The sequence below is a fragment of the Apaloderma vittatum genome, unplaced genomic scaffold, assembly GCF_000703405.1.
Source record: "Apaloderma vittatum isolate BGI_N311 unplaced genomic scaffold, ASM70340v1 scaffold15510, whole genome shotgun sequence".
NCBI lineage: Eukaryota > Metazoa > Chordata > Aves > Trogoniformes > Trogonidae > Apaloderma > Apaloderma vittatum.
Genome location: NW_009694187.1, coordinates 27,843 through 48,917, shown reverse-complemented (window position 1 = coordinate 48,917; position 21,075 = coordinate 27,843). Strand labels below are relative to the sequence as shown.

General features: G+C 46.1%; 1 protein-coding gene across 1 annotated transcript in view; it reads left to right on the top strand.

Moving 5' to 3' along the window:
- Nucleotides 1-16,627: 16,627 nt before the first annotated feature.
- The window catches only part of RHBDL3 (rhomboid, veinlet-like 3 (Drosophila)), a 22,110-nt gene continuing 17,662 nt past the window's right edge, over nt 16,628-21,075 (top strand). Inside the window, exon 1 of the mRNA XM_009866793.1 lies at nt 16,628-16,816. Within this exon, the coding sequence (XP_009865095.1) occupies nt 16,628-16,816 (189 nt within the window). The remainder of the gene's footprint in view (nt 16,817-21,075) is intronic.

The window sequence follows — 21,075 nt, the reverse complement described above, 5'->3', positions numbered from 1 at the left end:
ACTAGTTTGCAGTTTCTGAAATAATTTTTACTTTATCTACCTCCAAACTCTGTAAAGCTGTGAACTGGAGGAAGCAACACTGGTCAATTCAAATGGCCATAAAATTTTCATTGCTATAATAAAGACTAATATACAGGAAAACTGATTATTTTATGCAATAATTCAGGAATTAATCTCACTTAAGCAACTCAGTCTCTTGTACTTCCCTACTTCCTGCAACAAGCATTTATCTATGCAGTGAGATTTTCTAGTGCAAAAATGCTAAGAGTGTTGACAGTCATGGGAGCTGCGCTGACTTGCTTTCTGTTGTTTCTGACTTGGTTGATAAGTGAAGAGGATGATGGCCAGCTTCCAGTTAACACAGTTATTTTGCTAGTTTACGTAGTAACTGTGCTGAAGATCCTGCTATTGCCTGAGTAAGCTCATTTCTGAAGGGGGATTCTGCTGAAATCCTTGTCTGTGGAATGAGTTGAGTCAAAACTTGTTTCCCTTCCATGCTAGGGAAAAATCCAGACTCCTGGTGCAAATCCTCAAACCAGCAACAGGGTTGTGCCTATTCTACACAGGACAGAAATTCCGCAGAGCCCAAAGCAGCTTCACAGCTGGGCCACAGCTGCTTCCTTTCTAGTTACAACGAACAGCGAGACTCACTCTGTCACTGGCTTGCATCTCTCTCTGGGAATGCCGTGGATTTGTTGTCCCGTTCGTACTTACGTGTAATACTTTACTGCAGGCTGAGCAAGGCTAAAAATCTTGCCTATATGTTTCCTGTCCAGCTCTTCCAAGTCACTCAGTATGATGAGCAGAGCCTGGTTATATTTGTTCTCCATCTGTCCTTTCCTCCCTCATCTTCACCATCATTAATGGTGGATTGACAGGAGACAGTACCCTTGCTGTGGGAAGTTTGCCAGTTGTGTGCGGGCTCAGTGCTGCTGCTCTTCCGGTTCATGTCAGGACACAGGCAAGTGTCAGCTGCAGCTCCATGTCCCCTCGCCGGGGCCAGCTGGCCAGATGTTACCTGGTGCACAGCGTGCTGCCTTTGGGAGAGGCCTCCTGCACCCAGCTGCTGCAAGGCTTTGTCTCTTTAAATGGGCTGCACCATCCCATGGAGGTGATTTCATACCTGGCTTGTCAGGTGATTTCCACTGTGTGATCGCAGTACTTTAATCAAAGACATGGGTAACGATAATAGCATTGTGGGGGGTGCTGGCAGTAGGAGCTCAAATGTCATTTCTTACTGTATCGTTCTCCCTAGGTGGCTAATGTGTCTGTAAATCACACGAGAGCTTTCCTGCAGTTTTGTTTTCTGTTACTGCCTCTGCTGCCAGAATTTCATGGGACACAGAGCTTTTGGTGAGAGCACAGCCTCCTTTCCTTGTAAAGGTACTTAGGATGTATTTCCAGTGCCCTGAAGCATAGCCGAAGGCCTTGCTAAACTCTTGCTAAACTGAATCCCGCTCCTGAGAGAGGATATTTTTTTTGTTCTGTTACTGCCTCTGCTGCCAGAATTTCATGGGACACAGAGCTTTTGGTGAGAGCACAGCCTCCTTTCCTTGTAAAGGTACTTAGGATGTATTTCCAGTGCCCTGAAGCATAGCCGAAGGCCTTGCTAAACTCGCTGAATCCCGCTCCTGAGAGAGGATTTTTTTTTTGCTTTATTTGGTTTGCTTTCCTGTGGAGTCTGTAGTTTTTTCCTGTATGTGCGTGGGGACCAGGGGAGAATCCCTGGACGTTTCAGAAGGTAGAAGTTTCCCCTTGCCTTGTTGATCTCCTGATCTGTTCCTAAGAAGTCCTTGGAGACCCGTGTTGCTCTTTCCCGAAAGCAACTGTGTCCTGCAGTAACCACAGCATAGCTGTTACTTTGCAAAGACGATCTGGGGCCTGGAGGCACGTTTACTCCTTGCTGTCAATAGCACAGGTAATGACTCTCTTTTTTGTAGTTAGGACAGACTAGAAGAAACTTCCTGTGCTTTGAAGCTATCACACCGGAGTGGATTTCCATGTGTGCTGATGTTGTCTACAGCTGTTGCAAAAAAACCTTCTCCTAGCCTAGAGGAAAACCATTATATCTAATCCATCTCAGGCTTTAAATCTCAAAGATAGCCAAGTAAAGCAGGGGAGTTCACACCACAGGGCTCAATTTTGTGGACTTCTTGGAGGGATTGTTAAAAGATGTTCACAGGGTTTAGAAGCATTGTTGGATTTATTTTTTTGGTATGAAAAACCTACTGGCTGGTATTCCCATGTCCCTTTAAGCCATTTGAGATAACATTTCTTGTTTCTTTCATTAAAACTATTTTTATCCTGGCTCATGGGACTGTGCAAGTAGAAATTAAAACACTATTCTTCATCCCCTGATCCTTTCAGCTCTCTCCAGCTCTCCCCTCTTCCCTCTGCAACTTGCCTTGAAGGGCTGGGAAAGCCGGCGCTGGCGCATTATGTTGCCTCTCTGATTGTTGTGAGGTTGTGTTTGTGCAGGGAAGGTCACGAGACAAAAAGACCACCAGGCAGGGGTGGGCAGGGGGTGTTCAGTCCATCTCCATTCAGCCCTTGGGGCGATGGGTGGGAAGAATCTTGTTTGCATGACAGGATTTCAGGGGGCAATTGCTTTTTGTTTAGGTTTCTTCCACGGTTGCTGCATGGGCCCTGGATGGCTGCAAAAAAAAGTAGAGCCTATATATGAGATTCATGGGGCTGCAGCGTGCTTGAGATAACCAAGAGGCAAAGCTGTCAGTGCAGGAGTGACAGAGCCAGAGCCAGCCGCTGTGCGTTGGCAGCCTGGACACCGTCAGCAATTGTTCTGCGTGGGGTGTTTGTGCTACGTCCAGTCTTGGCTCTGGTGGGAGCTCTTCTTGGGTATCTGAATCCTGTGGGCTGAGATCCTTAGCTGGATGAATGCTGTGGAAGTTTTCTGTCTGTGGAATGAAGGTTGTAATGTGGGGGGGACAGCTCCAGGGGCCTGCCACAGTGACTGTGCTTCCCTGGATATTTTTGAGGTTTCCAGCCAGCGACTTATTTGCATCATCTGCCTCCTTCCTTGCCCATCAGCTCCACACTTCTGAGAGCATCCTTGCGTTTAAACAGTGCTTACTTGCTTCCTCCTCATCATCCTTCTGAGATGCTGTCCCTCAGAGCAGCTCCTCCCTATCCCCCATCCTTAGAAAGCAGCTCAGTCCATGTTTACCACTGGTGTGCACAAAGGCAAACATTGTCACGGACTCATTGTAACTGTCCCAATTACCGTGAGTTAATTTGCATAAGAAGATTGACCGGCCTGTGAGAGTGGCTTTGCCTTGGCGGTCTGATATGGGACACTTAGATTTGGGGAGCAGAAAGGAACTAGAGTTCCCAGACTGGGTGTGGGATAGGGAGGAGGTGTCAGTTTTGGTCCCTGACAGCATGGGTGCTCCCTTACTGGAAGGAGGATGACTTGCCAGCTCACCCCTGCTGGCAGCACAAGTCTATCTGATTCGGTTGTAGTAGCCGCCAGTTTCCCAGAGATGCAGATTCAAGGAACTCCAAGCATGCCCGAGCTCCTGGCTGTCCCGTCTGCGTAAATCTTTCCCGTGTATGTGTGTATTTATACATTTATTTTTAGTAGGTGTTGCCCCTTCTTGAATGCTTTTAGCCAGTGACCTGTGTTGTGTTGTCACTTCCCTCAGGCACATGTAATCTCTCCTCCTTGTGCTTGGGTTTCTTCTAGAGAGCTGGCTGTTCCAGCAGGCAGGCACTAAATAGAGAGGAAAGCAGCTGGGAAGAGGCACAAGTCAGGAAGCAGGCTGAGATGGTATGATCTCTTGACCCAAAGCAATACCTAGTGCTGCTGAGGCTTGCTCACACTGCAGCAGCTGCACAGCTCCCTCCTTTCACTGAACTGAGAATTATTCTTATTCTCCTGCCCTTCCCCCCAGTGCCATATGTAACGTGATCTGCCTGTGCCTGGGCTGGCAGATGGAAAAGCAAGACATTTGTCTATTTGCAGTAAAGGTTCTTCATGGGCTCGACTGCCCTGTGAAGTTGTAATATTCAAACTTGTCGGCTTTGGCAGAGCAGCCTTTCTGGAGACCCTTACAGTCTCGCTGCCGCTGCTGTGCGTGTGCCTGCACAAACACGAATCGGTCTCTTCATCTCCTTGCTGCTTCTAGAAGAGACAATCACGCTTGGGCATCTTGTTGCTTGTGGATATCACCAAGCAAAGCATACTTCCTGGGGAAGCTTTGACCTTTACTCTATCTTAACGTCTCCTTAAAAATCCTTCCGCTACGATATGGCAATTTCCAGTTCCTACCAGTCAGCTGTGGGGTAGCAGTGTAGGAATGCTTCATGGAGGTGGCTGGAGCACGGCAGCTCATCTCATGTTTTAAACCTCTTGCATCCTTGGGTGAATTACATTGCCTCTTTGCCTTGAATTCCTAGTTCATGAAGTGGAACTCTGTCTACTGAGCCAACAGCTGTGGCACCACTGTGAATCACAAAGAGCACAAATTTTTTTTCAAAATGCACTCTGTGATAGAGACCTGATTACTAATGGCCAAATCCTAAGTCTCTTTCCTGTATTTCTGGACCTCTCTGAAAGGGATTAATGATCCATCACACACTTCTCAGGAATTCCTTTACTTTTTTCTTTTTTTTTTTGGGGGGGGCTAGTTGGAGGAGGGGGCCAAGGCAGAAATCCTAGTGTCTTTTCTCAGATGAGTTGCTGTTTGTGCTCTGACTCCAGGATGCTCACTTTTTTTTTTTGCCTGCAATTAACTGCATTAATATTGTTGTGTTCGTTTGGTGCAAGAAACATCAAAAAAGAAAGGGACAGAACCAGAGCCTCAAGTTGAGGCGCAGGTGGGCCCCTGATTGTTCCTCTAGCAACACTTTAAAAAATAGTTTGTATGTTTGACTCCCTTGATGTGTTGAAAAGACAAAGTGAGGTCAAGTCTTAGATTTAAATTTCCTTTCCATTGTGCTTGGTTTTGAGGGCTGTGTCTTACCCAGCATAACTGTTTTTTTATGACCTCTTGTTTCAGGTTGTGTAACAGTGGAGTCTATTTATGAGTGAGCAAAACATGAGCTCCAGGCTGTGAATTAGCCTTCAAATGATTATTCCTGATAAATATGTAAGATTTTCTGACCATTAAGTTAAGGGCTATGATTTAAGGCCTTATGCTTTCCCTTGTGGACAAAATCGCTGTGTCTTTTGCTTTGCAGCAGGAAAAATTAGATGTAGCCCAGGATCCTGTAGAGGGTGACTGATAGACCTAGGAGAATAACAGATACCTTGGCCTTTCTAAACCTGCACACCCAAAAGAAACGGCAGTGTATCCAGCTTTCGGCTCTGCTAGTGAGATTCAACTAATATGTGTTCTTTAGAAGTGCTTTAGTTTCCCTAACTGTGAAAAGGGTGGAGGTGGGTGAATAATAGGTAGAGTTTTGTTTGCATTCCTCAAAAGACTGGGAAAAATGCTTTTTGTTTGTCTTTGAGCAAAATATTTAATTTGACTTGAGCCAAACCATCTGGGCACTGTGAACATAAACATAAGTGGCAATTTTCTAATGAAACATTTTGAAAATAGTATTGTCTGGTGTTTTGGTCATGTAGAATCTGAGGGAACATCTAAACAATTAATGTTCAAAGCTAAGGCAGATTCACATGAAAGTTTTGACATGACTGAAATCTCCAAAGTTTTTGCTTGATAAAGTTTTTGTTTTGAAAAAAACTATCCTGGCTTTAGAAATGAGAGGAAAGCCCTGCAAATAACACTAATGATGAACAGTGTTTCTATATCATACACATAAACTGCATCTTGTCCCACCTTTAGGCCAGTGGTACACCTGCATCTCTTGGGCTGCTGCTTGTGATTATCTTGGAGCTTTATCCCATCAGCTGTTTCCATGTCACTGGCTTGGTCCTGCTACAGCTGCCGTTGATGGGGGCTGTCTGGCCTTTGGTGGCTGCTGTTCAGCTTGCTCTGGGTTCATGAGAATTTGTTGACTGGGAGCAAAGAACGTGCTCAGTGGTGGGGGGATTATAGAGGGACAGATGACGGCAACACTGTCTGCTCCGGCAGCTTGTCTGCTCCTGGATTAAAGCTCATGCTGTGTTACTTGTCTCTCTCTCTAAGGCCTTGTCAAGTCCATGTGGGAAGCAATTCTGCCTGCACTGTTTCACTTTGTGCTACTCAGCTCTTTCTCTGCCTCATTTCTCCTCCCTCCTTCCCCTTCCATTCAAGCGGCATCTTTCAGTCTTCCCCATTCAGGTCTGTCTTTGCTCTCTGCCCTGTGTAAAACTTCCATGCCCTCCCTACCATTCATCACCTCCTGCTCATTCACCTCCCTGCTTGCCTTTCTCCATTCATCTGGGCTTCCCCTCAGCCAGTCTGGGCTGCCCTCTCCTCCTTGCCCCTGCCGCAGTCCTCCTTTTGTGTCTTTGCGCTCCCTTCTCTGTGACCATCTGAAGCACAACGGTCTGCGTCGTGCTCTGTGAGGATGCTCTGCTAGAAGTTGGCCCCATTTGATGAGCTAATTAATCCTTGGTGGAAACCTGGTGGGATTGTTTTGGGTGGATTTGTCTCTCTAGTTACCCTGCAGGTGAGAAGATTTTATTTTTTTTCCCCCACTCTCTTCCTGCTTGCCAGAGATGCGGCATGATGCATGATTGGGAGGAGTATTCTAACCTTCTTCAGTCTGATCTTTCTGTCTCTCCCTCCTGGCTTGTTTCCCCTTTGCACTTGTTGCAGCTCTCAGGTGACTCTTCGGGGGGTTGTTTTGATTTCCTCATTCCTGAGGAGCATAACATGCATTCTCTTAATTATGCTGGCTCTCTAATTCTGATTGTTCCCTGTGCCTTCTCTACGTCCTTCTTCTAACCACCTGCACTGAGGTCATATCCATTTTGGGAAGCCATCCCTGCACTTGAATGTGCATTTTAAGTGTTACTCAGGAAATCAAGTTTGTGACTTACAGTAGCCAGGGCTTGTTTCTAAGTCTCAGTGCAGCCACAACTCCGTGCTTGTGATGTGGACACGGCAAACACGGACCGCAGGTCTCTGTCAGAGATCCACTGGCCTGCCCTGCCCCTGCTCCCCTACAGCTCGCACCCGTGGCGGCAGCGTGCAGGCATCGCCCCGCGCTGTTGAAGGAGCAGGTCTCAGCTGCAGCGTGGCAGGAGAACTAAGTGGGAGGTCTGCTTGTCTGTGGGTGCCTATGAGGGGACTTCGGCTCTGGATGGTTAAACTGTGTTCAAGTCAGTCTGTTCGAGTAAAAGGGGAAAGCTAGAGCTTGGGAAGAGCACATGGGCTTGTCCGAGGAGGCAGGTGCTCTTTAGAGCATGTGTGGGCCACATGAGAAATCTGATCAGCTCAGTAGAAGAGGCAGAAATGAGGTGAAGGCAGACAAGGAGGGGGGCTCTGTGAGCGAGTGCAAGTTTGACTGGCAGGACAGGCTCTCTGTTGTGTGGGAGGCAGTGAAGGGAGTATCCGCTGCTGTCTCCTGAGGCAGTAAAGAGCCCCTGATTCGACTCAGGCAGGCACTCGGGCTTTGTGTGTCATGGCAGTTGTTAGTTGGGGCTTTAAATGCATGTCTGGCTTAAGTTTTTCCAAGCCCTATTAACTTGCACTCAGATCAGAAGCAAACTGCTGCCTAGTCTCTCATAATGAAGGCCAGAAGATTTTCTGAGTGGACTTCTGCTTGACCTTGGCCATACCTCATATCCTAGGAAAGCTTGCAATTCAATTGTAAAGCTTTTGGTGAAGTTTGTGAGATATTTCACTTGTTAATAGTAAAAATAGTTCATTCTAATGCAAAGCTGCCCAGCTTTGACCTGTAGCCCCCAGATATGATTATACCTTTGTCATAGTGGAGAATCCTCTACTGCCAAATTTCTGTTCCCTTTGTGGTTCTTCTGGATAGTGATCAAGTTATTGCTTAACCTTCTCTTTCATAATCTAATGAATTGAGCCTGTCAGTGAAGCCAGTCAGCCTATACCGGTAACAAAGTGCCAGATGAAGAGGTAATGTCACCTCATTTACAAACCTGCGGGTCACATTTCCTTTTTTGAAGGCAGTGTTACCTTGAAAGCACTCAGTGTAACAAACAAGGCTACTTCTGAAGATGTCATTCCCCATCCTGTAGCTGGCTGGCATTCTTGGCTCCTGGCCATGTGGCTTTCGGTTTGTTTTTAATGTGATGTGTATTGTTTGCAAGCACTCAGTTTTACCAAAAGACCCAGCTAATGCTTAGTAACTTGCTGCTTTAGCTCATCTGTGAGCTTGATGCAGGCTTATCTTATGCTTTCTCTTGAGTCACTAAGGATAATTCTGTCGGGCAAGAATGAATTCTCATGGGACGCCATTAGTGGCATCTCCATCTAGCTTAGTTTTAATTTTGAAACCTGTCAAACAGCCAGACTTCAGCAGGTTGAATGTGTGACAGCCTGAGTTTGTGTCACAGTAAGTCCTCGACACAGGGTTGCCTGGTGATGTCAGATGCCGAGCAGAAATCAGTTATAGCAGCGATCTTGTCTTGTGGGCCTGGTGATGTCAGATGCCGAGCAGAAATCAGCAGCGATCTTGTCTTGTGGATTCTCATGCACATAATATCAACTGAATGTTTTCTGTAGCCTATTCTGACTGATATTGCACCAGTCCTCCTTCAGTTACCCATTACTCAATATTAGGCATCTGTTCATTTGCTTTGGGTTTCTGTTAGGTCAACAGACCTGCTTTGTCCCATTAAATTCTTGTCACAGTCCTGCAGTTTTTGGGAACAGTGTCACTGTGTTTGGATGGGAGTTTTGAAGCCATGGTTGGAAGGGCTGCATTGCTGATTCAAAGCTAGGAGAAAGCTAAAAATCAGATCTCAATGTTCCTTCAGTGTTCACAGGCTTGCAGAAAATCAGTATTAGTACTGCCTTTTTAAAATCTTCTGGGTGAAAGTTACCTTGACCTGCTAATTCAAAATGACGTAACTTCAGCAGCTGTTGTGTTCTCCAGAGTTACTGCTGTGACAGAAGTTGTATCATCCTATGACAAGAGATAATTCATTGGCGTTTTGTCCGAATACAGAACGGAAACACTTAAAACTGCTTCTGACTCTTTCGCACTGATAAAATTTATGCTACTTTTTCCAGATAGTATCAGACCGAAACCCTGTTTTGAATGAAGAGAATTATCTGCCTCATCTGCACCAGCAGAGATGCTGCTTGTGACAGGAGACATTGTCAATAGCAGTGAATTTTACAGAAATGCTTGTGTGATTTAGTTAACCCATGTAGAAGCAGGACTCTGATCTCAAGAACTTGATCTGAAATACAGCCCCAGATGAACAGCTTCTCTAACTGTTGTATGTTGGTTTTCGTGTTTTATTTTTGTTTTTTTTACTTGTAGCAGTAGTGGTTAGAGCCTGTCTGTCTCCTGGCAGTGCTGTGCCTTGTGTTGAGCTAGGCAGTCCAAAAAAATGCAGCATCCCGCCCAGAGTGTACTGCATTTCAGCCCTCAGTGAAGTGGCTTATGCGTTATGTCCCGTCGTGATGTAGGTACCCCGAGAGATGTAATTAATATTGATACAGGATTTTGAGACTCTCCAGTAAGACATGACTAGAAAGACATAAACAATAATTATGTGGTGGTGAGACTATTCTGTGTCATGGTAGTATGGATATTGCTGTTTTCAGCTTTTGATATTTAATGCCTTACTATACAGATGAGAAGTGAGTTTTATTTTAATTAGACTGTGGAAATCATTGCCTCAGAAGACTGTGGAACCCTGAAAACCAGAATTCAAACGGGAGAGCAAGAAATTGGGCACTTGTTTGTATAACAATGTCTGGGCCAGTGCTGACAAGCAGATCTGGAAAGAGTATTAAACCTCTTGCCTGCAGATTTAAGACAAAGTTTTAACTGTTAGGGTGGGTTTGGTCATGGCAGTCACAAGGTGGTCTCTTGTAGACCTCTTCTTGTCCACAATCTCAGAAACGGGTGGATGGTCAGCCCTAAAGCTGGGTTGATGATGTAAGAGATGTAAGATACATGACTTACAGGTCTGGGCTGTCAGCTTGCCAGCCTGAGGATATCTATCCCTATATATCTTGCAACTGAGGATATCTATCCAGTGAAACGTTGAAGGTGCCCGGCGCTGGATCAAGCTTAAAAATTGTATTTCCACCAAAAAAACCCCAACCCAGCACTTTTTAGAGTACCTCAGCTTCTTTCCATCAGTCTTAATGCACTTATATAAATAATAAAACAGGAAGAAGCAGAACTGGAGAAGGCTTAGTCTATAAACATGTCTCTTTGCATTAAGCCTTGTGGCATAATGGAGGGCATCTCCTGCCATCCATGCTCTCATTAATCATGTAATTATCTCCCTCACTTGCAGTGCTGCATCTCCTTCCTTGTCAGTGCTGCTGATAATGGAGCTTCTATTTACCCTGGCTTCTTTCTGGGGAGCGGCTTTGGTTTCAAAGCCAGCACAGTGGTGTATTTTGAATAATTTAGTTCTGGGTGGCTTGAACACCGTGTGTAATTCCCCAGCTGAGGCTGGAGGCTGATTCCTGTGAGTGTTCTGCCAGGAGGCTGATCCGGAGGGAGGCGGTGGGATCTCTCAGAGTGGTGGGTCGCTGAGAAGGCAGAGGACTGAAAGCTAGCTCAACAGGTCCTGGGGGTGCATCTCAGCTCTACCCTTAGTGTCTTAGCAAGGACTTGCAGCAAGAAACTCACAGGCAGAGGAAGGACAAGGGAGAGAGTTGCGTTTAAAATGTGTATGGAGACAGAAACATGGGTTTGGGTACCTGGCTCTGTCTGCCTACCAACCGAGTGATGCACTCCTGAATCTTTCTATTTTCCTGTTCATGTTGAATCTCTTCCTCCAAGGTCTGTTTGCAGAAGGTAACAACGGATGGTAGTAATGTAGGTCTCTTCCTTGTCTTTGCACCTTAGACAGTAGAAGAAATAAATTAGAGCAGAAATGCCTCTGCAAATTGGCCAGTTAGCTGCTTAACCCGGTCCTTCAGGCTACTCTGCTCTTGAGGGAAGAGGGAATATTATGCCAGCTCCCTCCATCTCCTCTTTGCCATGTGCTGCATGCAGAGAGACGCTTGCCTGAATCCAGGGGACAGGCGGTCTGCCCTGTGAACACTTCCCCACGCAGGTGAATGCTGCGCTGGGTAGCTCTGTGCTCTCTCACTGCAGCTTTCGAGGGAGCGGGTCTGCCTGGGGGCCCTGCTTCGTGAGTTAGTGAAGGTGTATTATTCTCTGTGCTTAAATGCAATCTGGCTTTTGAAAGCTGGGGGATGCTTCCAGCCCTTGGGTTCACCTCAGGTCAAAACAATCTAACATGAACTAAAAGTACTGCTGGACAGCCCTTAATCACTTCATATTGTCTGGGCAGTGGTGGGTAAATTAATTATTTACAGGGGAAGGGAATGTGCGTCACTGGGGACAGCACTAATGTTTTACCACACATGTTCAGGCTACTCAGATTAGGTGACTTCTAATGGTGAAAAGCTGGATTTTAAGATGGAGGGATATGCGCTTACTTTTGAGCAGCCTTCTCTCTTCTGGATCGAGGTTTCTCCTCTCACATGCACGTCTCACTATTGAAAGAGAGAAGGATCATTAAGCGTCTTGGAAGATCACCACCAGGCAGTGCTGAAACACGTTAATAAAACAACCCCTGCTTTTTGTCCTCTCGTTTGGATTGTAAGGCAGACTTTCATCTTCTGCCTTGTCATTACTTTAATCTTCATTAAAGCAACAAATACTACACATACTGTTGCCACTGGTTTTTTTGTTTGTTTTTAAAAAAAAACACAAACAAACAACAACAATAAAACCCAACCAGCCAAACAAAACAAGCAAAAAAACCTCATGAACTCACAGCATGATCCCACAGACTGTGGAACGGTAGAAAATGAGCTCTGGTGAAATGTAACTACATTGAGGAGAGTTTCAATGCCTGTCTTAAATGTCTTTTTCCAGTCCTTTACAGCTTCAGCTTGGAGTCCGTCAATGACACACTGACTTGCAGACTATTGATTTAACTACAACATGGCCCTTGAGGTTGAAGATGGCCTGGTTGTTTCCAAAGTCTGTTAGCCATCTAACCATCTGAGTTCAAATCCAGCAAAGCTCAGAGTGGTTTCTGAAACCGTTGGAAGTAAACAGATTTTGCCTGTGACTGACTCCCTTTTTCCAGTGGGAAAGGGCCTACATGTGAGCAAGAAGCAGGCCTACTGTGGATAGCTCTTTTCTAGTGGGAAATAAGGCAGGAGCTGGCATTTCCATATAGTAGGAGGTAAAGCTAAAGCTCCGGGCGATTGATTTCCACAATCTGCCTCCTAATGTGAAGCAAAGTTGAGGGCAGTGCCAGGAGGCCTGACTGCCAGGCCAGTCTCTCCCAGAAGTGAAGATGCCACCGGCCCATAGAATGATTCAGATTTCAAGAGTCTGATCCAACTTGAAGCCAGCTTCCAAACGAGATGAAGTTGCTTGGGGCCTTGCCCGTTACAAAGACAACATGGCTTGGGTGATGCCAAGACAAAGCCCCTCAGTGACGAAGCCACGGGTGGTTGCAAATTATTCCTGCAGCAGATCTGCAATCCTAAAGCCAGCCAAGGATCCTCACGTTATTCCCGGTTCAGCTGTTGACTCTCCAGCTGCTTGGATGTCCCAGAGGACTGTTTGCCATGGGGGAGAGGAGCAGCTGGCTGCGCTATGTGAAATGTCTGCGTTTTCCCAAGATACCCATTGTCTGTCTGCAGCACCAGCCTCCACCCTACTTGCTCACTCAGCCGTAGCTGATGTGTCTTTAATTGAAGAGGAGAAACAATTTGAGGTTTCATTTTCTTTTCTCAACTGTATTTCCATCAGAATTTGCGGGGCCCTCTCCCCTGATTTTTGCCTTGTGGTTTGCTGCGGAGCTTTTAGTTTATGGGATATCTGCTCTAAATTAAGGAAGAAATAGTCAAAAATAGGTTGTTTTGAGACAAGGAATTAAGATCCTGGGTCAGATGGCTGCTATAGTCATTAACGTATTTACATTTTTGCTTAAGAGCTTGGTTGAGGATCAAGGGAGTTAAGGGTGATTGTCATTGAAATGCGGAGGAAACCTTGCATGAAATTGCCGTTAGTGCCCTATTGTTTGGGGCGGGGTGAGGGGGGGGGAAAACGGCCTTCCTGATCCCTGCACCGTTGGTGTTGCGCCTGTTTGCCCAAGTAGATGGGCAGAGGCAGAAGCAACTACACTGAAGGAAGCTGCTGTGCTGCCTTAGCTGCTGGGAGGCTGTGCCTGGGGAGCGCTCCCCGTGGGGCTGGACCCGGGGCCAGCCGTGCTGCTGGCTGCCAGTCATCGGCTGTCCTCTCGGTGAGACAAAGGTGCTCGGCTGGGCTTGTGGGACAACTGGCCCTTAATGAGATCATCATGGATAAGTACATGAAGCGTCTAGCAAAGGTCAGTTGCCTCTTTATAACCCACGGACCCGAGTGTTTCAAGTGTGCCTTCACATGTTGGTTTTACCATGTGTGGGGACACGTGTTCTGCAGGAGCAGCTCAACCTTTTCATTTCTGATATCAGAAATGGAGTTTGAGGCATTTTGAAGTCTTGGGGTGGGCTTTGGGTGCTGTGGTGACAGACGAGATTTTCATGTGCTGAGAAATGTTGTTTAAACATAAATAAGAGAGGTCTGTTATAGCTGGGGTTTACAGTAAAACGTTCTGCTCCAGGTTGTGGAAGCAGTGGTCTAGTCCTGCTCTGAGGGAGTCCTTTTTAGTTCACATGCCAGTTGTTCATTGTTTTCCTCTTTTTTCATCCTGTTCACATCCACCATTTTAATTCAGGCCTATTTCTAATTAGCATTACTAACTTAATGCCAAAAAGAAACTCATATGTAGTAATGTGAAAGAGAAGAACAGGCTCCCTAGCACACTTAAAATACTGGAAATATTAGCGACCTTCTGTCACTGCTTTAATTTTGATGGGACAAGCAGCAAGATGGTGAGCTAAAGGAGGAATGCTGGTTCCTGTTGGTGTGAGAAAGAAGATCCTTGCAGCAGAGGCTCATTCGTAGCCACCAGACAGGCTTCAGGTGTCTTGTCTGGGAAGCCAGCAGCCAGCAACAGGTACGGACAGTACTGCCTTGAGTGACAAGATCCTATGTGCTCTGGTGCTGGTGAGTCTGGAGTCGATAGTGTGTCCTTGTGTGGGCTGGTTCAAAGCTCTGAAGTGGTTGTGTAATATTATTCTTGGTTACAAAATGTTTCTTTCTGAAATACTTTAAAGCAAAACAAAGTCTGGGAAAAGTGCTTTGTGAACTGAGCAATTCTTTTGCGCTTTGGGAACCTGTGGGCTTCAGCGCTGTATCTCCTCAGCCCTTTGAAGGGATAGCCACGTTCCTCACAGCTCCAAAGTCAGACAGTGAGCACACAGCGTGGGGAGAGTCCCACGCCTGGGTCACTGACCCTGGCCCTCGGTGTAGGGAGCTGTTTAAGCAAATGGTTTGTCCTAGACAAGATAGATTGTGATACCTTAGAATTTAAGATACAGTTAAAGTGGTGCAGTTAAGTAAGATGTTGGTTAGGGCAAATGTTTTCAGGAAACAAGGATGAACACAGCAGTATCTGTGGGATTGCAGGTGTTAGATCCATTCACTGAATGACTCATCTCTGAGCTTCTACAAATTCACCTTCACCTTGAGAAAGGTCATCTCAGGTATTAGGCTAATAATACTTTATTTCCTGGGTATCTGTGCTTCTGGGGTTGGGCACTGGCAAACTTAGGCTGCCTTGGATGTCCCAGCAAAAACCAGAAAGCACCAGAATTGAACCCGAGTGCAGAAACTCTGATTTTAGGGTTGGTTTTAGAGTTTGATCTGTTAACTGAAAGCATCGGAGTGGGTTGGGGTAGGTGAGTTAAACTTCTCCAGGGATTAATATTAAGCCCTTATTTAACAGTGAACAGCTGGTAAAATCCACCTTTGGCTCTGAGTGCCAGCAGTCAGGAAAGTACATCCAGGCCACCTCACAAGGACAGAACAAGCCTTGGCAGAGGGCAGGGGAGAGCGCTCAGCTCTGACTGTCCACAGGTCACTTGGTTTGTCATGTTTTTTGTAATCCGCTCACCCCAGCAGCTTCCTCACAGAGGCACTGCTGCTTTGACAGTACAGCAGACCAGCCCCGCACCAGCATGGGTCTGTGATCTTCCTTCTGCAGGTTAGATGGCTCCTCGCAGCTAAACCAGCCAGTGACAGCAGAGTCCCCAGGAGCAGTGGGACAAATGTGCTCAGCTGCAAAGAGACAGAGCCAAACCCTCACACGTGGGCGCTGCGTCCTCTGAACAAGCTGCCCGTGCTCGAGGCCAGCCTGGTTTACAGCTGCTCCGCTTGCTGCAGAGCGGTGCCAGCCCTGCCGCTGGCAGGCTACATCCTCTGCCACATCCCGCTTCTCGCCTCCTCCCTTGCCAAGGCAGCCTGTACTGTGTGCCCCGTCAGATCGAAGGCCCGGCGTCTGTTCAGCTTTTGTTCTCTGTTCGCAAAGAGTGAGGATTGTCAGGACCTTTTCAGCTGTGCCAAGGCCTTTCATGTCCCAACTGTTTCCATGAAAAGACTCCCTCCTAACCACCCTGTGCCCGACAGCCATTCAGTCCAGCCAACAAGCTTGATATCATTATCTGCTAAAGGAGGCCAGTGAGCACCAGGGTCCTCACAGCCAAATTTGAGAAATCCAAGGGAAATCTCCCAGCAACAGAGAGCTGGCAGAGATCAGGCTGCACCACAGCGAGTGCGGGCTGGTCTGGCGGCTCCCGGCCACTGGTTTTCCAAGCAAAAAAAGAATTTTTTTCAGCCCTGGTTGTGTCGGGGCTGGGGGTGTGCCTGCCTGTGAGCTGGCAGCCCCTCACAGAGTGCCCTGGGGAGCTCATTCTGGGCTAGAGGCCACAGTTAAAACATTGAACAGCCTTGTAAAGCTGTCTCTTTTTGGTCAGTAACATTTTTGGGAGGTTAACTGCTTAATCTGAGGGAAAACAGTGATGGTTTTGGTCAGAGTGGTATTCACTCCAAATCTCACCTGGGACTTTTCTTCTTATGACTCTGGTTAACAGTCTGAAAATGGCATGTGGCTGCTTTGTCACTTTTCATTTCACATGATGTTCATCTGCTTTGCTCCCTATCCAAAGACTTTCTTTCCAGCAGTGAAAGTTTACTGTTTTGAAGGCATCTGTAGAGGTGATCTGGAAAGGCGACTGTCAGAAACACTGAGCACAGAAAGGGCTTGGGAAGTGTTTGGCATATTCTGTGTTGTAATTGTGTTAGGAAATACAGGAGTAAAACTGTTTTCAATGTTTTATCTCGCAGACTACATTGCTGCTTTGCTTGATGGTCTAGATAAAGAGGCATATAAAAAATAGCCAAGAACAATTATGATGATGCAGAGGGAAGGAAGGTGAAGGGAGTTGATTTAGCTGAAGCTTGGATGGAGACAGGGTAAGGAGTGGATGATGATGCCTGGGTTCACCCCACTCTGCAGCAGGGTCCTTTGCAGTGCTTTGGAGATGGGGTGAACGCATCACCAAAAGTCCAGAGGAGTCCCTGGGGCCCTGCTACAGGTGATGAATGCATAGGAACGCAGAGCTGTATGTAACGTGGAATGGTTAATTGTAGCACTTTATTATCCCAGTTTGATCCTGACAACACCGGCTATATCAGCACCGAGAAGTTTCGCTCCCTTCTCCAGAGACACGGCTCGGAGCTGGACCCCCACAAGCTGGAGGTCCTGCTGGCCCTGGCAGACAGCAACTCTGAGGGGAGGATCTGCTACCAGGACTTCGTCAACCTGGTGAGTGCTGTGGCTGGCAGAGCCCGTGAGTCCTTCACTCTCCTTTAAATATTGGTTGTTGAAGGACAGTCTCCCTCTCTCCTCCCTTCCCTCCATCCCTCCCTCAACACCGGTGTTTGCTCTGTCCCCGAATCATTCTCTGCATGGACTTGCTGAGGCATTTAGTGGTGACTGAATTCTTAAGCCAAGAGTCAAGTTGCTGCTGACTTTTCCAGGGAAACAAGTTTGCACTGGAAGAAACTGTGGGAGCTGTTGTAAGAGGAGCATGAAGCAGTGGCTGCTGCTAATTTAAAGACTATTGCTCTCAGTATCAGTTGGTAGCTGTTCTAAGGAGCCATTTGTTTGCAAGCAGCAGTCTGTCAGTCTGGATGTCTCCTGTTTTATCTGGAGATTTCACCACTTCCAGACAAAATATATAGATGTGTTGACTTGCTGAGTGGAGACCTATTGCACTGCTGGAGGCATCAAACAGCAGCAGGGATAAAATGTTTCTAGGTCATGTTCATTTTAGCCCAGGTGAGATGTCTCAGACTGTATGAGTCATGATCTGGATGCCTCCCTATCTCTACTAATGAGTCAATTAGTGAAGAGATCTCTCTGTTTCTTGTCAAGGCAGTTTGGCAAGTCAACACAGATGTAGACACGTGTTGTTAGATGCCCGGGATGGCCTAGAAATGTTTGCAAAATTGGTGTGTTGAACAGTGGCCATTCCAGGGGCTTTGCCCTGTTCTTGCTCTGTCATTTCCCACCTAAATCCCAGCACATTTGGTCCAGCAGTAAGAGGAACCTGAGTGACAAATTTATTGAGCAATGAAAGTCAGGGATGTCTCTAAGGTTTTGCTGGAAAGCTGGATGTGTTCTTGATGCAGAGTACAAATATTTGCATCTCTCTGTTTTCCTGCAGTCAACATGGAGATTTGACCCTCCATTTGTCATGGTCACTCATGCATGTGTTCTTGGTTTAGAAAGGAAGTGTCCTCTGTATGTCCTTTCTTCACATTAATCAGGAAAGTCTGATAACAGGGCACAGCTGTCAAGGATCCAGGTCACAACCTCAGTCAGGCCGTGAGCAGTGTGAAGGTGAAATTGCTGTGATACAGAAACATAGATCTGCTGTATGGAATCAATCTGTCTTGTTAGCCCCTTGCATGTGATTAGGTACACAGCAAAATGAATGTAGAAACTATTAAATACATCACGGTGAGTGAAGTTTTCCACAATTCTAGCTTAATAAACAGTGTGGTCAACAGTACTCTGTGACCAGCAGTGTATTTATAGTAGCAACTGCTTGTTCTACAAGCATATTGGTATATTCAAAGTACCATGCAAGCATTCACTAATTGAGCTGCACAACACTTAGGTAGCAGGAAGAGGTATAATCTAATTTCTTTTAGAGAAATGGTGGCCTAGGGCCAGCCAACACGTTGGCAACAGGCTCAGGAATAGAACTGGGCTTTTTCCTCTCTCCTCACTCCAGAGCAGCACAAGCTAATGAGAGGCAGGTGGGAGGTGAAAGGCTTGGACGTCTTTCTCTTTTGCAGGATAGGAGATTGTGCCAGCTCAAACCCACCTGATGTGATTTCTGCAAAATGGCAAATTTCCTTCATTACTACTGAGTGACTTTTGTAAATAAGCCATCTTTCTGTTATCAGGCTCTCCATCTTCATATGCATTTTTGCTCTTTCTCATCAATCGGCAATGCAAATGCCAGAACATTAAAGTACTTAGAAATGACATCTCTCTTCTCACTCCTCCTCTAGCTGCCATTGATTTCCAACATCCAAACTTTTTAGGGCTCATTCTCTTTTCCCAAGTTTCCTTCTCCCAAACTTGCCTTTCAAATTTCTGATGGAAAGAAACAGACACAGAATCACTGTGAAGTTAGTGTTTACCTTCACTTTATAGCCGTCAATCCTGGAAACTCTATGTGGTGGTATTTAAATGCATGCTTGTGCTTCGTGCTCATCAGCTGTCTCTGCTTTTTGCTCAGGTTAATTTGTCTGTTTCAGAGCAGTTTAGCAAGAATTGATCCGGTCCCAAAAATATTGGTGCTGGATGTGAGGAAGGGAAAGGTTGACCTTCTACTAGATCCACAGGGGTTTTACAAGCATGACTCTGTGTGTATGTGTGTTTTTTCTCTCTTCTGTCAATATTCATGAATGAGTACTCTGACATGATCGGAAAAATTTCATGGCCTCCCAAATGTGTCCAAGGTACTGTGGGTGCTGGAGGGGTGCTGAGGGGAGAGGTGGTGCTGGGTATCAAAGGTGCGTTACAATGCACTTGTCCAAGCGGAGGCGTGGAAGGAAGGAGACCCCTCTGTGTGTGTGTGTTTGTGTGTGTGTGCATGTCTCAGCTCTTTTGGCTTCTTCCCAAGCATGGGGATGGAAGAAGCTGCGTAGCTGCCTGCTCAAGCTACTATGAAAAAAACCTAACTGTATCCCATCCCAAACCAGTATGAACCAGTATGAACATGCACTGTCTCACAGAACCCAGAAGAAAGTAGGTTTTAAGCACTGGGCAACAAAAGAGCTCTGTGTCCAATGGGCAGGACTGGAAGTCAGGTGGACCTAAGTTTTGTTCCTGGGTCTGCAAAAGACTCACTGTGAAACTTGTGGAAGCCTGTCTGAGCCTCTTGGGTCTCTTGCCTGAGCAGACAGAAGGAGGTAAGAGTTACATCTCTTTGGGGGTTCACAGTTTTGGCAAAGTCAATGGCAGTTCTCCAGTGGAAGAAGAGCCAGGTGCTGGGGAACCAGCTCACTGATGAGTATTTGCTTGAGGAGCCGTGTTGAGTCTGGAAGAGTTGAGAACAAATGCTTTTCCCTGAAGGCAACAGTATTTCAGTGTGTTTGGGAGGAGTTAGTAAACCCTGAGACAGAGTTCATGTGACTAGGGAAAAAAACAAAACACTGCTGCTTCCAGCAGTTTAGCTGTAGCTTTGCAGTAACTTGAACTTGATGTGGTATCTTACTAGTGAGTAAAATATATTAGCTAATTAAATGCACATTTTTTGTTTTCCAGATCAAGACTTAACACCTGCCTTGCTTTCCATAGCCTTGCCGACTTCCTGGGACAGGCTAATTCTACTTCATTTTCAGTGAACAATGTGCATTTTTTTAACCACTGTATAAAAATAATCAGATCACTCTAATCCAGACTTTGCTGGCACAAGCACACTTTACCCTCCAGAGAAAGATTTTCTTTAGTTTTTGTGTTTTTGTCTCTGGCTTCTCAGTGTGTTGCCAGACTGCAAATCCTGCCTCTTCAAGTAAAGAAATAAAACTGCAGATGCAGGCTAAGAAATCTGCAGCCTCTGCTGTTCCTTCTCACAGGTGAGAGACGCATGTGTCTGTTGGCCGCCAGAGAAGGTGAGAGGAAGGTGGGAAGATGTTCTTGCAGTAGTTCGTTACTTCATGGAAGAAGCTGGAACATGATTAACTGTTAGTGGAAAGCTGTCTTGTGCTATGTGCTGTCAAACTGGATGTTGAAAGGGGCAGTTATTAAGTCAAAATATTGCTGGAGTCATAAAAAACAGATAAAATATAGGAGGTGAAGAAGATGAAGTGACTACCCAAAGTCTTATGGTCTGTCTGTGCTGGTGAATGCTGTAGAAATAACAAAGGTTAAGATTTAGATGGTAGGTTTTCTGTCCTGGGCAGAGTAATCTGTGTAAGGGGCATTAAAGCGCCTTCTCTGACTTTTGGGGTTTTGTTTTGCAGAGATCTTGGAGATAGCAGCATACCCTCCCTATCAGTAGCCACATTGTTCATGGCTGTGAAGGGACTTCTCTACAAACTCTTAACGTGTCATTTTATGTTATCTGGGCAGAGGTGGGACGCACCTCCAGCTGGGCACAGCATTTAGCAGGCAATAGTCAGCCAGGTCAGAAGGACCCGTGCTGAATCCCTCCTGCTGTTCCTTCAGCTCCATGTTCCCTCTTGCTCTGACTCCAGCCTGCTTTTCCTTTCTTTCCAAGGCTTCAGAAGTAGCTGCTTATATTCTTCTTAAGACATTATTCAAAAATGCATGGCTGGAAGCCATTTGTTCGTGTTAGTCACTTCAGTCATAAAAACAAGGCTTGGTTCTGTCCCTGGTGGAGATGTTGTGTGTGCCTGTAGGTTTTTCATGGCCATGTTTCTGCTTTGAAAGATAAGTAACTCTTGCCTTTGCTGTTTCAGTGTTTGCAATGGTAACACTTTTACTTGGGATATTTCCTCTAACCTGACTTGAACTGGAACAGGGGGAAGCAGTGAAGGAAG